The sequence below is a fragment of the Salvelinus namaycush genome, chromosome 35 (genome assembly GCF_016432855.1).
Source record: "Salvelinus namaycush isolate Seneca chromosome 35, SaNama_1.0, whole genome shotgun sequence".
NCBI lineage: Eukaryota > Metazoa > Chordata > Actinopteri > Salmoniformes > Salmonidae > Salvelinus > Salvelinus namaycush.
The window spans coordinates 9,352,875-9,369,944 of record NC_052341.1 but is presented as its reverse complement, the minus strand read 5'-3'; the positions used below and the strand labels follow the sequence as shown (position 1 = coordinate 9,369,944).

Here is a 17,070-nt window from a genome sequence, read left to right as displayed (position 1 = left end):
AGCTGGGTGGGCATTCTATGTTGTGTGTCTAGTTTGTCTGTTTCTATGTTTGGCCTAATATGGTTCTCAATCAGAGGCAGGTGTTTTGTGTTGTCTCTGATTGGGAATCATATATAGGTGGCTTGTGTTGGGGTTTGTGGGTGGTTGTTTCCTGTCTTTGTGTTTTCTCTGCACCAGATAGGGCTGTATCGGTTTGCCACATTTGTTATTATTTTGTATTCGTTGTAAGTGTTCACTGTTTATCGTTTTATTAAACATGTTGAGCACTGGCTACGCTGCGTGTTGGTCCGATCCCTGTTACACCCTCTCTTCTCGTGAAGAGAGGGAAGGCTGCCGTTACAATCGTCAACTAGAGTTTTTCTTGAGCGGATGGTCACGGGGCCAGAACATAATTACACATAATTTGTAGACTGCAAATTGACCGCAAGAAGCCCAAAAATAATGTAATATTTGACTAAACGTAATAATTTCCAACCCAGCTTACATTTGTAAACGACCACATCTATCTCTCTATTATGCATGGGAATTCTTTGGAACAGACTTCTAAATTCAAAATCACTTGGAGCTGATTTTCTGGTGTTTCTACAGTATTTTATATCCAAAAATATATAAAACAATTGCTCAGAAAACTTGGGAGGCCAAATAAAATCACAGCGGGCCAAATTCGGCCCGTGGGCCGCCTATTGGGAAACCCTGTCCTACAGCATCTGGACAGCATTTCATGTGTATCTTAGTTATTATACTGAATTTTTGGTTCCCTTAGGTCAGGTTGTGAAATGATCTTGATGTGTACAATGTGTGTTTTTATTCTCATGAGAATTACATTGTGAAGGCCTAACATTGTGTATTCTGGGCTGCCCTGAGAGTATTTCAGCCTGTATGCTGAAACTGCCCCCGTTAATCATTGCAATACTGAGGTACAGAAAGCCAAAATGGAGTCATTAGTTGATGCAGGATGCTGCAGAGTTATGAAACTCAAAGAAATATGACAAACTGAAGTCTACAACAACATTCTCAACTGATATCAGATTTGGTTGGACATTTTTGACGAGTTTCAGCTGTAAGACTAGGCTACTAGGAACGGTACCATATCACAGTCATTTTATGCACCTTGTTCATTGCTCACTTGTACAACATGATCTCCTGCTGTCCACCTTGGTAAACCCTTTCCATGAGCACACAATAGGAAAATGACAATGGGCAGATGGAGATATGGAGAACAACGGAATATGAAAAACAACGGAACAGAACGCCAGTTACCAAACCCGAGGTTTGGTCCCAGCATGTGAAAGCCTGTAGCTTTATCTAGGACCCACCCTGGTTCCTGGAACCCTCAGGACTTCATGTGTATACCCTCAGCCCCCACACACAATCCTGTCCTTTTGACTACTATTTTTCTCCTGGCACTGACAGAAAGAGGCTGTCTCTCTCAGTATTTCTTATCTGTCTCTCTCTTTTAGCCTGGATAATTAAGAGTAGCTGTTGGTCAGTAATAGTCGGAGAAGACCCAGAGAAAAGAGAGAGAGGGAGAGAGGCAGAGAGAGAAAGAGGAGGAGAGAGAGGGGTAGAGAGAAGGGGGAGGGAGTGAGGTGAAGAAAGTGAAAGGGAAGAGGGGGAGAGCAAGAGAGAGGGGAAGAAAGTGAGAAGGGGAGGCAGGGGGAGAGAGGGGAAGAGAGAGGCAGAGAGAGAGAGAGAGAGAGAGAGAGAGAGAGAGAGAGAGAGAGAGAGAGAGAGAGAGAGAGAACTGGAAAGTGAATGGAAAGGGCAGGCTTTCAGTCACAGGAGGAACATTTGGTGCAGTGCTGAAACTTCTTCCCCAAACACAGCTTCTTCTTCTACCTAGACCGTGCCACGGTTATGGCCACAGGACACATATGAGAAGGTGACGGGGGACACTGACACTCGGACAACACTAACCTCTGGTAACTTTTTTTGGGGGGGGGGGGGGTTGGGGGGTTTGCTTTTGCCATTTTTGGAAAACTACATTTTGTACACTTGTTGATTTTGGGTCTGCAAGGGCCTTTGATGCCAATACTTTTATCTACGGTATGCTAAAGAATGATTCATGTTTAAATTAGGAAACAGATTGTTTCTTGTTTGAAATGTGTTTATTATTCAATTGTTTAATGCATTGTAAAGCAAGTTGTACCTGTTGGATCCTTTTGGGATTTAGACTGAGTATGAACTTTCAGTACAATTTCAGATCATTCTGGTTTTTGAGTGTGTTTTAGTGTGTTGTAGCTTTCACTGAAGCTTTGTGCTTTATCAATGTCTCAATAGATGTGATAATCTACTAGTGTTTAGATTGCTATGATCTGAGCGGCTGCAGCGGCAGACAGCAGGTAGCATACTGAAGACATTAGGAGCAGTTATCAGTCCCTTGTTTGTGCCTCTGTCATATGCAAAGAATGAATGGAATTATTTAACTGAACTCTGGTTGGCGCTTGACTCAGTCTCCTCTCATAAACAGAACAAAAAGTTGAGGGAACAAAATCCATAGAAATACCAAGATCAGGGGGTTTGCATAAATTGCTTTCATGAGTTTCTGTGAGTGTGACAGATTTATATAAAACAAAAGTTAGGCAATCCCAAAAGTAAACCCCTAGCCTGTAGCTCCTTCTAAAATAGGAACATATTGGATGATAATATACCCCTCCCAGGCTCCAAGTGGTTTAGTCTACTGTGATGATATGGGTTCATGGTTTTGATTATTTGATTTGATTTCAAGGGAGAGCTAATATAATGTTTTGGCTTTTCCCTTGGTGCCTGAGGAACTTGGCAGTAATTAACGTTCCCCTTACCTTGGCAAAGTTGTAGTCAATGATGTATATAAACCCTGGATTGCTGATGCTATGTATTGGCCAAAGAGAGGCTTTGAAACGACCAGTCTGCCATATTGGCACTCCCCAGAAGAAGCAGTCCTCCACAGGAATGAATGGAATTCTACAGTATTTCAATTCAATGTTTTAAGGACAAAATTACATGTATTTAAAGGTCCAATGCAGCCATTTGTATCTCAATATCAAATCATTTCTGGGTAACAATTAATAACTTACTGTGATTGTTTTCTATTAATATGGTCATGAACAAAAAAAATGCTTCTTAGCAAAGAGCAATTTCTCAAGCAAGAATTTTGCTAGGACTGTCTGGGAGTGGTCTGAGAGGGGAGGGATAACTGAAAAACTATCTATTGGCAGAGAGCGTTGGAATTCCCATCAAAACAGGCAGACATTTCAGGCGGTATATTCAAACAGCTCTTACACTAAAAGGGCATTATCATAATTTACTGAATTTCAAATTATTATTCCAACCTCAATGTGGAAATATATAAATTTTTTACTGCAGTATTTTTGTTTTTGTAGTGGGGAAAGCAACAAGCTATACTTTAAGGAATATTTCTAAATATATATTTTTTTCTGGTTAGCTAACATAATAAAATGTATGTAATACATTTTATAATAAAGGTGGCAAAAACAAATGAAGGTGTAAAAATAAATGTATTTATATAGCTTCCAAAATATTTTTTACAATGGTGGCGGAGTGGCTTCCAAACAGCTAGTCAGTCAGCTAGTGTACATACTGTTTAAATCATTGGTTGTAGTACATGCTGAACAGCAGCTGTTGATTTTGGGATGGAATAACTTTTAATTGCATTATTTAAAGCAGTTCAGTCCAAAATGCAATGGTTGACATATTAAACACAGTAATTTAAGACAGCAGGTGCTAATGTTTAAATCGCTATTCTAGTAGGTGCACATTAACTTCCCCAAGTAGCTTTGGATTTGTGAAAACAACATGTCAAATGTATCCCTAACAACAACTCCATGAATCAGAAGAACATAGCAACCAAAAAGGTTAGGGTAAGAAGCAGATGAAGGAACCAGAACATCCGTAAGTGATCATCTATATAAGTTTGTGTTTTCGGCTCGAACCACGAACAGGTTAACTCTGTTGGTAGTACCTTTTCTGGAAAAGTGGGAGGAATCAGCTGTTCAACATGAGCTTCCTGACTCCCAGGTCCAGCTGGATGCAACCCACCAGGCATGACATAAATATTTTACAAACTATTGCTGCAAACTAGATGAATAATTCCATCTCGATAATAATAAATAAGGTGTCTGGAATAGAATTTGGAAGTCATGTTACGGGTTTTATGTCAGAATTGTTTTGATCTTTATGATGGATATAGTTTTGTGTTTTTCTAGTCGGGGTGGGGGGTGGGGGTATGCAGTAATAAACTGCATACCAGCGACTCGTCATCTTGACCAAGATGGAGAGCTATAAAGTGTCTGCACTGCTCCAATAACGTCAGAGGTCAATGACTGGGTCATACAAAATAAAAATAAACATATGGTTAAGGGCACTGCAATGACCTGCAAAACAAGTGCATGGGTTATTTTCCAGAATTTTGTGGCATGCATTCTCAGGTGGTGCCTACTCCATCAAGCTTTAATGTAGCCCATTCCGGAATGTGTTGCTTTAACTGTGTTGTCCAATCACAACCAGGTCTCTTTGTGTCTTGGACAATGGTTGCCATCCATTCGTCATGACTACATGTGTTTGGTCACTGTCCAGAGCTGGAATTTCACTGTCTGACGCCATAAATGAATTCCATGTGGCTTTAGCAGAAATGTAGAAATATCCAGTTTGGGGTAATACCGAATGGGTCTTTACTATCTGGGATCATTGGGAAGTCCCAACTCTGACGTCACCTCATTGAAGTTGAAATTTAAAACGGTAAGGGTTAGGGTTAGGGTTAGGGTAAGGGTAGGGGTTAAGGTTAAGGTTTATGGTAGGAATGTCCCAAGGATACCGGATAGCACTGACCATACCAAATTGCTCATGTCACGCTGCTGCTCCATCGACCTCCCCCAGTGCTCTGGACGGATTTGGGGGGAAAGACCGGAACAAAATGGCCGGCTCTACCATGGCAGTTTGGAGCCTCAACGAGCTGCGCCGCAAATCCCAGGTCAGGGAGTGGAAAAATACAGTCATGTTATGGCTGTGACAACAAACCGACTGCACAGTTACATATGGTGGATCAGGGTTAGATCTCGGTCATTGCAGAATTGATCTATCCAAGTCTGGTCATTGTCTTAGGAAAACCCACTGCTTAAGGTTGATCGAATGGATTGACTGAGCTGACTAAAGGTCCTTCCTTCCTTCCACAAATGCTTTCTATGGAACATATCTGTTCCTCATTTAAAGCTGCTTCTTTTTATAATGTCTGCAGTTTCTAACTTTCACCGGCTGGAAACTGCAATAAAATATACAGTTTCCTAAAGAAGCCAGAGGGAAACAAAGAAGTATGATCAAAACAATTCTGAGTACTCACACACACGGAGAGAGAGTGAGTGTGTGAGAGAGAGAGAGTGTGTGAGAGAGAGAGAGTGTGTGAGAGAGAGAGAGTGTGTGAGAGAGAGCGAGTGTGAGAGAGAGAGAGACCTCAGAATGCTCTTCCATGTTTCATTGCCACTAACACATACTTCATTTGCTTTATCTTGTTTACAACAAATGCAATATACTGACCCTCCATCTTTTGTCACAGATATGTCTACTTTCAATATTAAGATATGCATTGCATGCAATTCAAGTAACAGCAGTGACAAGTAAGAAAAACGGTCTGCAGTTATTTGATTGGTTAACTGATATGAGCAATTGTAACGACAATCTCAGCAATGCATGTGTTGTTTCCCTTTCCCTATAGGGGCACAATTGGAGTTTGGTACTTCAGCATCATGGGTTGCAAAACAAGATCCATGCATTGTGTCTTGCGGTGTGTGTGCTTCATGCTCCTTCACTTGTCTTGTACAGCACAAGATGAGGACATGAGATTCAGTAAGAGTGCTTCTGTCTTCATCGTTATGTGTGACACATTTCCATTGCATGGTGTCCATTATCTCTCAGGTTTACTATAAAAACAGAATGGATGTTCAGGAAAGCTCTCTATGAACCGTATTGGTAAAGGCCCTTCCTTTAGAAGAAGTGAATACTCTGCATTAATGTTTTTTCTCAAGGCTGTGTAACACCACTCATGTGTCTCATGTCTCTTACAGGTTGTAAGACTGTTGCAAGCGATCTGGTCTTTATCCTAGACGGCTCGTGGAGTGTAGCTGATGTGAACTTTGAAATAGTCAAGCGATGGCTAGTCAACATCACCACAAGCTTTAACATCGGACAGAAGTTCACCCAGATCGGAGTGGTCCAATACAGTGATGATCCAATCATAAATATTCCACTAGGGAAGCACCTTCATATCAAGGATCTCATTAGAGCCATGGAATCCATTGACTACATGGGAGGAAACACAAGGACTGGGACAGCCATACAGTTTGCTAGCGACAAACTGTTTAACCTGTCTGAGCGAGGCCCAAAGGGCGTTGCTAGAATCGCTGTGGTCCTAACAGACGGGAAGTCACAAGATGAGGTGAAAGCTGCAGCAGAGGCAGCCAGGAGAAGAGGAATAATCATCTTTGCCATTGGTGTGGGATCTGAGACAGAAGAGGCAGAGTTGAATGCTATTGGAAACAAGCCTTCCTCCAACTACGTGTTTTACGTTGATGACTATAAAGCTATTTCCAAGATCCGTGAGACCATAAGGCAGAAATTGTGTGAAGGTAGGCATTTTTGTGATGACAAAATGGGGACCGTCATAAGCCCTATCCCTCAGCTTAATAACAAACCAAGTGGGGCTATCATTTTTGTTGTTGTTCGTTAAAATTTAACATGTTTGCACATTGCCAAACATTGAAGCTCTTCAAAACCAAGAAATGTCTTGAAATCGAATGTTTTCTCAAGATCTAATGACTGGGAATGTAAATGTTTTCTAAAGCTGATGACTGTGGATGACTAGCCAAACTGTGCCAAGAGAGTAATGTCAATTTGATGGTAATGCTTCAGGTGACCCAATATCTGGGCAAAGGAGATGATGATATGATGTGATCTGCTCTCTGCCCAAGGCCTAAATAAAAATCAACAAGCAACAATAACAAAACAGCTATCTATTGTTTTTGACCGGAAGAGGCACCTTCTGGTAAGAAACAATACATAATGATCTTTTTTGGATGCTTGTAGATTTTTATTTAGATCTTTTTCGAAGGAACATACATGGCGTAACGGCAGTAAATTACAATTGTTGCTGGCTGCGCAGGCATATTTGGTTAGTAATTCTGACATTTTGACGCTTGCAGAGCTGGTGAATGGTAGCTTGAATGGTAGCGTTTTGTGCAGAGAGGCGATCTCGTCATATTCCTCATCTCCTTTGCCCAGATACTGGTTCATGCTTCAGAGTTAAGTAAAGGTTAGTGAAGCTATTTAAAACAAAAGGGTTTCATCAAGAACAAGAGCAAAAACAACTCCCAGAACCAAGCATAAAACAACAGTTTGGAAAATTGGACCTATTTGAGTGGTTGTATCCACTTAAAAACAATAAGGATGCCTGATCCCATGTAAATGAACAGCCTACTGTAATAATTAAGATGCGTGATTAAGGTGTGGGTGTAATGGTCAAATTCGGTCTGGTTTTCCCAATTGGAGGGATGTTCTTTAGACAGCCTGGATATTTGCAAAATGTCCAGTGATCCATTCCAATGTCTTTTACAACAGATTATTTGACACTTCGGTTTCCAGGTCAAATTAACATGCAACCAGACCAGAAAAGAGGATGGTGGTACTTATATGAAAGTGTGTTTGTGATGTTCAACCAGTCACACAAAAATACGTACTCTGCTGTGTTCTAAATTCTCTCATTCTCTTTATTTCAGAGACTGTTTGTCCAAGCAGTATCTCAGTCGATAACGGTGATGTGAAGGGCTTCGATATTCTACAGTATCTTAATTTGGCCAAAAAGGTCAAAAAAACTCAAGGCTCTTTCTATGGCTCCAAAGCCTTCCAGGTGACATCTCGCGTTGACCTGAGTGAAAGCACGACGTAAGCTTAAAACACCATGCCATGTCCAGTGGCGTAGTGCAGTTTCACTGGGCCCCCTGTTTTTCATGTGGGCAGAGAGAAAAATGTGCAGATTTATAGCTAATCTCATGCTATTTTACACATTTTGGCTACGAGGTATATCTTTTTTTTGCTATTTTATAGCTCAGGGATTCTTGAAAGACAGGACAATCTCAACTTTCTTTCCACAAATATTTGTCTTAATAAAAAATAAAAAAAATAAAACATATTTTGATAGACCAAAGTATCAGCTACAGTATAACAGCATGTAAAGGAACAACCTCCAATTTCTATATGTTTTCATGCCAACCCCATCAGACACCATAAAAGGCATTTTATTTTTACAATTATTATCTAACAAGTGTTTAAAGGCCTATATAAAAAACATATTTGATATAATATTGAATTTGACCTTTATTGCTACAGCCCATAGAAACACAAGTAACTACACATTAATAAATGGCAAAAAAGACAGTCAAAAAATAAATAATAACGAACAAGATTTGAATGAGAAAACTTAGACCCATGTTTGGTCACGTTATTTTTGGCACATTTTACCTATACATTTTTTGCAGCCTGGTACTGGATTACCTTCAGACAACTTCCCTGAAGCTTATTAGTTTGTAACTCACACTGTTTGGGTTTTACAGACAGATTTGTTGCGATTGTCTTGTCTGGATCCCCGCGTGTATAAAAAGGCCACTTTCAAAAGCCCCATTGTATGGTTTAAGTGAAAACTTTACATATCCGGAAAGAGGGGATTGAGCTGCAGCCAATACAATAAATTGTACTGTATGTCTCTAACTTATACACACAGGGAGCTACTCAATATCCAAAATGACATCACCTTGTGACACATGGGAGGGGGTTTTAAAGTCAGAGATGAAACTCAATAAGATAATTTTCTAGTTAATAACCATCATTGCCAGTTTTTAGGATTTTAAACACTTTTTTGGAGAGTTTGAAATTGGGGTCCTTTGCTCCGGACAAAGGCATTTCGAAAGTGTTTAGAGAATTCCTAAAACAAATCTCGTCCCTTCTAAGATTCTCATAAATGTACATTTTAAGCTCAAATAAAAATAACACAACAAAATCATATTTTTTAACTATAAAAATACAGTTTCCCTGTCGGACAACGATTGTCCTGACTTTCAAGAGTCTCTGAGCTAATTTCCTGACATTCTACACATTGCTGAGAGAAAATGTTGTAGTTATAAAGCTAATTTCCTGTAATTCTGAACATTTCTTTCATGGTATGATGATTTTTTGGGGGGGTTGGGGGACCCCAAATCTCATGCCCCCCCGTACCTCAGTATGTGCAACGCCAGTGGCCGTGCCAATATTTTTATTTTATTTTTTATTAACCATCCCTCTTCAGAGGCCAAATATCTTAATACATTTTTTTACAGCCTTTCTGCTACATATACACTACCGTTCAAAAGTTTGGGGTCACTTAGAAATGTCCTTGTTTTTGAAAGAAAAGCAACATTTTTTGTCCATTAAAATAACATCAAATTGATCAGAAATACAGTGTTGACATTGTTAATGTTGTAATTGACTATTGTAGCTGGAAACAGCAGATTTTTAATGGAATATCTATATAGGCGTACAGAGGCCCATTATCAGCAACCATTACTCTTGTGTTCCAATGGCACGTTGTGTTAGCTAATCCAAGTTCATCATTTTAAAAGGCTAATTGATCATTAGAAAACCCTTTTGCAATTATGTTAGCACAGCTGAAAACTGTTGTACTGATTAAAGAAGCAATAAAAGTGGCCTTCTTTGGACTAGTTGAGTATCTGGAGCATCAGCATTTGTGGGTTCGATTACAGGCTCAAAATGGCCAGAAACAAAGAACTTTCTTCTGAAACTCGTCAGCCAATTCTTGTTCTGAGAAATGAAGGCAATTCCATGTGAGAAATTGCCAAGAAACTGAAAATCCCGTACAATGCTGTGTACTACTCCCTTCACAGAACAGCGCAAACTGGCTCTAACCAGAATAGAAAGAGGAGTGGGAGGCCCCGGTTCACAACTGAGCAAGAGGACAAGTACATTAGAGTGTCTAGTTTGAGAAACAGACACCTCACAAGTCCTCAACTGGCAGCTTCATTAAATAGTACCTGCAAAACACCAGTTGAGGACTTGTGAGGCGTCTGTTTCTCAAACTAGACACTCTAATGTACTTGTCCTCTTGCTCAGTTGTGCACTGGGGCCTCCCACTCCTCTTTCTATTCTGGTTAGAGCCAGCTTGCTCTGTTCTAATATTGGTGATAAGGTGTAAAGAGGGTGTGGGGTGCGACAATGCAAATAGTCTGGGTAGCCATTTGATTAGATTTTCAGGAGTCTTATGGCTTGGGGGTAGAAGCTGTTTAGAAGCCTCTTGGACCTGGACTTGGCACTACAGTACCACTTGCCGTGCGATAGCAGAGAGAACAGTCTATGACTAGGGTGGCTGGAGTCTTTGACAATTTCTAGGGCCTTCCTCTGACACCGCCTGGTATAGAGGTCCTGGATGGCAGAAAGCTTGACCCCAGTGATGTACTGGGCCATTCGCACTGTAGTGCCTTGCGGTCAGAGGCCAAAAAGTTGCCATACCAGGCAGTGATGCAACCAGTCAGGATGCTCTCGATGATGCAGCTGTAGAACCTTTTGAGGATCCGAGGACCCATGCCAAATATTTTCAGTCTCCTGAGGGGAATAGGTTTTGTCGTGCCCTCTTCACGACAGTCTTGGTGTGCTTAGACCATGTTAGATTATTGGTGATGTGGACACCAAGGAACTTGAATCTCTCAACCTGCACCACTGCAGGTCGTCGATGAGAATGGGGGCATGCTCGGTCCTCTTTTTCCTGTAGTCGCAATCATCTCCTTTGACTTGATCACGCTGACACCAGATGACCAGGTCTCTAACCTCCTCCCTATAGGCTGTCTTGTCGTTGTTGGTGGTTAGGCCAACCACTTTTGTGTCATGGTTTCTGGGATAATGGTGTTGATGTGAGCCATAACCAGCCTTTCAAAGGACTTCATGGCTATAAACATAGTCGTAGTCGTTTAGGCAGGTTACCTTAGTATTCTTGGGTACAGGGACTATGGTGGTCTGCTTAAAACATGTTGGTATTACAGACTCGGACACAGAGAGGTTGAAAATGTCAGTGAAGACACTTGCCAGTTGGTAAGCGCATGCTTGCAGTGCATGTCCTGGTAATCTGTCTGGCCCTACGGCCTTGTGAATGTTGACCTGCTTAAAGGTCTTACTCACATCGGCTGCAGAGAGCATGATAACACAGTCTTCCGGAATAGCTGCTGCTCTCAAGTGTTATTTGCCTTGAAGCGAGCATAGAAGTAGTTTAGCTCGTCCGGTATGCTTGTGTCACTGGGTAGCTCTCGGCTGTGCTTCCCTTTGTAGTCTGTAATGGTTTGTAAGCCCTGCCACATCCTACGAGCATCAGAGCCGGTGTAGTATGATTCGATCTTAGCCCTGTATTGACGCTTTGCCTGTTTGATGGTTCGTCGGAGGGCATAGCGAGATTTCTTATAAGCTTTCGGGTTAGAATCCCGCTCCTTGAATGCGGCAGCTCTAGCCTTTAGCTCAGTGTGGATGCTGCCTCTAATCCATGGCTTCTGGTTGGGGTATGTAAGTACAGTCACTGTGGGGACGACGTCATCAATGCACTTATTGACTGATCAGTGACTGATGACTGATCAATGACTGACTGATGACTGAGCCAATGAACATATTCCAGTCTGTGCTAGCAAAACAGTACTGTAGCTTAGCATCAGCTTCCTCTGACAACTTCTTTAATTTGCTTTAATTTTTGCTTGTTATCAGGAATCAGGAGGATAAAAGTATGGTCAGATTTGCCAAATGGAGGGCAAGGGAGAGCTTTGTATGCGTCTCTGTGTGTGGAGTATAGGTGGACCAGAGTTCTTTTCCCTCTGGTTGCACATTTAACATGCTGATAGAAATTTGGTAAAACGGATTTAAGGTTCCCTGCATTAAAGTCCCCGGCAACTAGGAGCGCCACCTCTGGGTGAGCGTTTCCTTGTTTGCTTATGGTGGAATATAGCTCATTTAATGCTGTCTTAGTGCCAGCCTCTGACTGTGGTGGTATGTAAACAGCTACAAAGAATACAAATGAAAACTATCTCGGTAGGTAGTGTGGTCTACAGCTTATCATGAGCTACTCTACCTCAGGCGAGCAATAGCTCCAGACTTCCTTAGATATCGTGCACCAGCTGTTTTTTACAAAAATACATAGACCACCGCCCCTTGTCTTACCAGACGCCGCTGTTCTATCCTGCCGGTACATCGAATAACCAGCCAGCTGTATGTTGATGTTGTAGTCGTTCAGCCACGACTTCGTGAAGCATAAGATGTTACAGTTTTTAATGTCCTGTTGGTAGTTTAATCTTCCTCGTAACTCGTCGAGTTTATTGTCCAAAGATTGCGCTTTGCTACCAGAATGGAGGGAAGTGGGGGTTTATTCGATCTCCTATGAATTCTCAGAAGGCAGCCTGACCTTCACCCCCTCTTTTTCCGCCTCCTCTTCACGCAGGTCACGGGATCGGGGCCTGTTCTCGAGGAAGCAGTGTATCCTTCGCATCGGGCTCGTCATAGTTGTGAAAGGAAAAAGAGAATTCTGCTAGTCCGTCGTGAGTAATCGCAGTCCCGATGTCTAGAAGTTATTTTCGCTCATAAGAGACGGTAACGGCAATATTATGTACAAAAAATGTAAAAAAAGAAGTTACAAATAACACAAATAAACGAACAAAAAAACACAATCGGCTGGGGGCACGTAAAACATCTGCCATCCTCTCCGGCGCCATCTTACTTACTTACTTACTTATTGCTTCTTCAATCAGTACAACATTTTTCAGCTGTGCTATCATAATTGCAAAAGGGTTTTCTAATGATCAATTAGCCTTTTAAAATGATAAACTTGGATTAGATAACACAACGTGCCATTGGAACACAGGAGTGATGGTTGCTGATAATGGGCCTCTGTACGCCTATGTAGATATTCCATTAGCCGTTTCCAGCTACAATAGTAATTTACAACATTAACAATGTCTACACTGTATTTCTGATCAATTTGATGTTATTTTAATAGACAGAAAATTTTATTTTCTTTCAAAAACAAGGAAATGTCTCAGTGACCCCAAACTTTGAATGGTAGTGTACATACATTTTATAAATACATTTTCATATACATTTTGCATACACATTTTACATGCACATTTTACATACATGGTACTTTTATATAAAGCATTCACATAAGAATAATACATTACCAAACATAATCTCTTTAATCCCAACCCTCAGCCACTCTCAGCCCATCCCACCTATCACCATAGACCACCCTCGTTTAGTTTCCATGTGCCATATATTTTTCAATTGTGCTGTGATGTTTTACATCATTATTTTACATTTCTAATCGTGTAGTATCCACAGATTGTGAGCTAAAAATGATAACCTTTCCTACGAGTGTCACTATTGCCATGTCTACTTTATCACTCTGGTTTCATAGTGATGTGATTGACTGGTTGTTTCATGGTGATGTGATTGACTGGTTGTTTCATTTTGGCCCACAGGAACTTGTTTCCAGACGGCCTGCCTCCGTCCTACGTCTTTGTGGCCACACTGAGGTACAAGGGGTCTCTGCTCAGGGAAGAGTGGGACTTATGGAGGGTACAGACCAATAACGGGAAACCACAAATGGCTGTCACACTTAACGGATTTGAACGCAATGTCAAGTTCACTACAACCAGTGAAGCACCAGGTGATACTCAGACAGTGGTCTTCCAACAAGAACCTTCCAAGGTACCTCAACACCATGAGTCTTCCAAATCACCAAAACAGACACATGACATGATAGTACTTTACAGATGTCGCATCTTCATTTGACCTCTGTTTATTGGTACTCTTTTTATTATCTACCCTGATTGCCTAGTAATTTTTACCCCTACCTACATGTAACGGATGTGAAATGGCTAGCTAGTTAGCGGGTACGCGCTAGTAGCGTTTCAATCAGTTACGTCACTTGCTCTGAAACCTAGATGTAGGGTTGCACCTTGCTCTGCAAGGGCCGTGGCCTTTGTGGAGCGATGGGCAACGATGCTTCGTGGGCGACCGTTGTTGATGTGTGCAGAGGGTCCCTGGTTCGCGCCCGTGTCGGGGCGAGGGGACGGTTTAAAGTTATACTGTTACATTGATGCTGTTGACCCGGATCACTGGTTGCTGCGGAAAAGGAGGAGGTTGAAAGGGGGGTGAGTGTAACGGATGTGAAATGGCTAGCTAGTTAGCGGGTACGCGCTAGTAGCGTTTCAATCAGTTACGTCACTTGCTCTGAAACCTAGATGTAGTATTGCACCTTGCTCTGCAAGGGCCGTGGCCTTTGTGGAGCGATGGGTAACGATGCTTCGTGGGCGACCGTTGTTGATGTGTGCAGAGGGTCCCTGGTTCGCGCCCGTGTCGGGGCGAGGGGACGACGTAAAGTTATACTGTTACATACAGTACCAGTCAAACGTTTGGATACACCTACTCATTCAAGGGTTTTTCTTTATTTTTACTATTTTCTTGTAATAGTGAATACATCAAAAGTATGAAATAACACATATGAAATCATGTAGTAACCAGAAAAAGTGTTAAACAAATTAAAATATATTTTATATTTGAGATTCTTCAAAGATGACAGCTTTGCATCAAGGCAAAGAAAAACCCTTGAATGAGTAGGTGTGTCCAAACTTTTGACTGGTACCGTACATGAGAATATTACCTCAACTACCTCATACTCAAATATATTTTATATTTGAGATTCTTCAAAGATGACAGCTTTGCATCAAGGCAAAGAAAAACCCTTGAATGAGTAGGTGTGTCCAAACTTTTGACTGGTACCGTACATGAGAATATTACCTCAACTACCTCATACCCAACTACCTCACACATTGACTCGGTACTGTTACTCCTTGTGTACAGCCTCGTTATTGGTATTTGTTGTGTTACTATTTTCTATTTTTATTAGCTATTTTTCTTACTCTTCATCCCTGCATTTGTTGGTAAAGGGCTCGTAAGTAAGCATTTCATTGTAAAGTCTACACCGGTTATATTCAGCACATTTGACATTCAATTTGATTTGATTTGACTTGTATTGTATTGTCACAGCAAAATAATACTGCAGCAACAGGATTTGAACGTTTAATCCATAATGCTGCTTGATCGGTGGTTAGGCTATTAGCGGGTCAAAATGAGGCTACATGTAAAGTGGAATACTGTTACTATAACCATCTGTTAATGCAGGTTTTCAATTAATTTTTGTAAATCACGAAGCTCATGTGCATTTCCTGTGAAACAGTGAAATTCTCAGCAACAAAATAATGATTAAGATGATACATCTGTACCGAGCATTAATGAAAATCTAAATCGTGACCTGTTTATGGCATTTAGAAAACCTCAAATTTGGAAAAGAGAAAGAAAATAGTCCGGCTAAGTCATTAATTCATTTCTCACCAGAACTGGCAATCATCATGAAAATCTCTGAGGCAGATGTACAGTCTCTACAGTCCATGAAACACAGAGAGTCCTCATAAAACAGTGATAGGGTTTCTTACTACACACACTAATGATATTACAACAAGCTACATTATATTCCAAAAAAGCATTTTCGAGAAAATAACTATCTTTCTAAGGACTGGGATGTGGGGGGGTTGAAGACTGTGACATTTGAGGAGAATGGAATGTAGTGAATTGAAAGAATGATTCAATATGGTTAGATAATCAAACTTCTTGGAGATCAATATCAGACTATTTGAAATCATCCAACGTTTTCCTACTGGCCATGTGCTAGCCGAGGCCTACTTTACAATGGCTTCTTGACATGCCTGAGTTAAATGTCTTGGTCTGCCTTTAGACAGGCAGACCAATTCTGATATTGTTTTCACTAGTTGGTCTTTTGACCAATCAGATCAGCTCTAAAATATATCTGATGTAAAAATATCTGATGTTATTGGTCAAAATACCAATTAGTTAAAAAATATCTGTATTGAGGTGCCTGTCTAAACGCAGCCTTTGATTTCTTACGTTTTGACCATATGGATTAGTGATTTTAACAAAAAAGAAAAGTAACTGATCTTCTAAGGCTGTCTTTATTCTTTGTTTCTCCATTGTTCTTTCTATCAATATTTTGTGATTGCCCAACAATTTAATATCCATTGCACTCTCTAGTAGGCAAGTTGCTAAATTCTCCTAGACCGTGTTGACCTTTGTATATATAATCATTCCTCATCCTCTTTTCTTGTCAAATAGAAATTATTTGATGAGAACTGGCACCAGCTTCGCCTACTGGTAACTGAGCAGGATGTTACCCTGTATGTTGATGACCTGGAAATTGAAACCATGCTATTGGAACCTCCTGTTGGTATCTTCATTAATGGGAAGACCCAGATCGGAAAGTATGTCAGCAAAGAGACAACTGTACCAGTAAGTATCCGGAGACAACATTTTCAGAACGAATAACGTGCATTTGTGCTTCTTTGAGCAAGACAACTGTCGTTTACAGACGTAGGATCTTAATTTGAGCCAGTTTGCTACAAAAAGAAAATAATCCTTTTGCAACAGGAAATGTGAATTATTATGTGGATTACAATTAATGGGCATTTTTGTAGGGGTTGATGAATCTTTTGTGAGGGAAATTACACATTTTAGAAGCCTTTTAAAACCTAAAATACACGACAAGTTTAGCAAAGTTCTCCTTCAACATTGTGATCAAATTAACATCCTACATCTGTACATTGGATCGCATTTAAGCAGCTATTGGTCTAACTGTTTAAAAGTAGGATGTGAAGAGTCAAGATTCTGCATTTTCCTCTAAAACATACTGACCTCAGTGGATTAGAAAATCTTGCCACGAAGAACCTCTCTGCCCTCTACGTCTTATTTAGTCTTTGCTTTATTTGGCCATGTTGATACTTGGTGTGCTGTGCCAAACTTCCTCAACATGCAATCAATCATAATGATGTGTGTTAAAATGAACAACTTTTGGCCAAACTAATTTAAGACGTGTAACCCAGAATGTTGCTGGATTTGTTTTCAACCCATAAAACTTGAAAATTACCTGCAAGTAAATCC

The 17,070-nt window shown here is 40.7% G+C and overlaps 1 protein-coding gene across 1 annotated transcript in view; it reads left to right on the top strand.

Annotated features, from left to right (window-relative positions):
* Positions 1-1,762: 1,762 nt before the first annotated feature.
* LOC120030032 (collagen alpha-1(XXI) chain-like) overlaps positions 1,763-17,070 on the top strand; it is a 45,562-nt gene continuing 30,254 nt past the window's right edge. The window contains exons 1-6 of the mRNA XM_038975349.1: positions 1,763-1,922; positions 5,708-5,838; positions 6,057-6,617; positions 7,764-7,929; positions 13,539-13,767; positions 16,249-16,422. Coding sequence (XP_038831277.1) covers positions 5,739-5,838; positions 6,057-6,617; positions 7,764-7,929; positions 13,539-13,767; positions 16,249-16,422 — 1,230 coding nt within the window. The 5' untranslated portion in view covers positions 1,763-1,922; positions 5,708-5,738. The remainder of the gene's footprint in view (positions 1,923-5,707; positions 5,839-6,056; positions 6,618-7,763; positions 7,930-13,538; positions 13,768-16,248; positions 16,423-17,070) is intronic.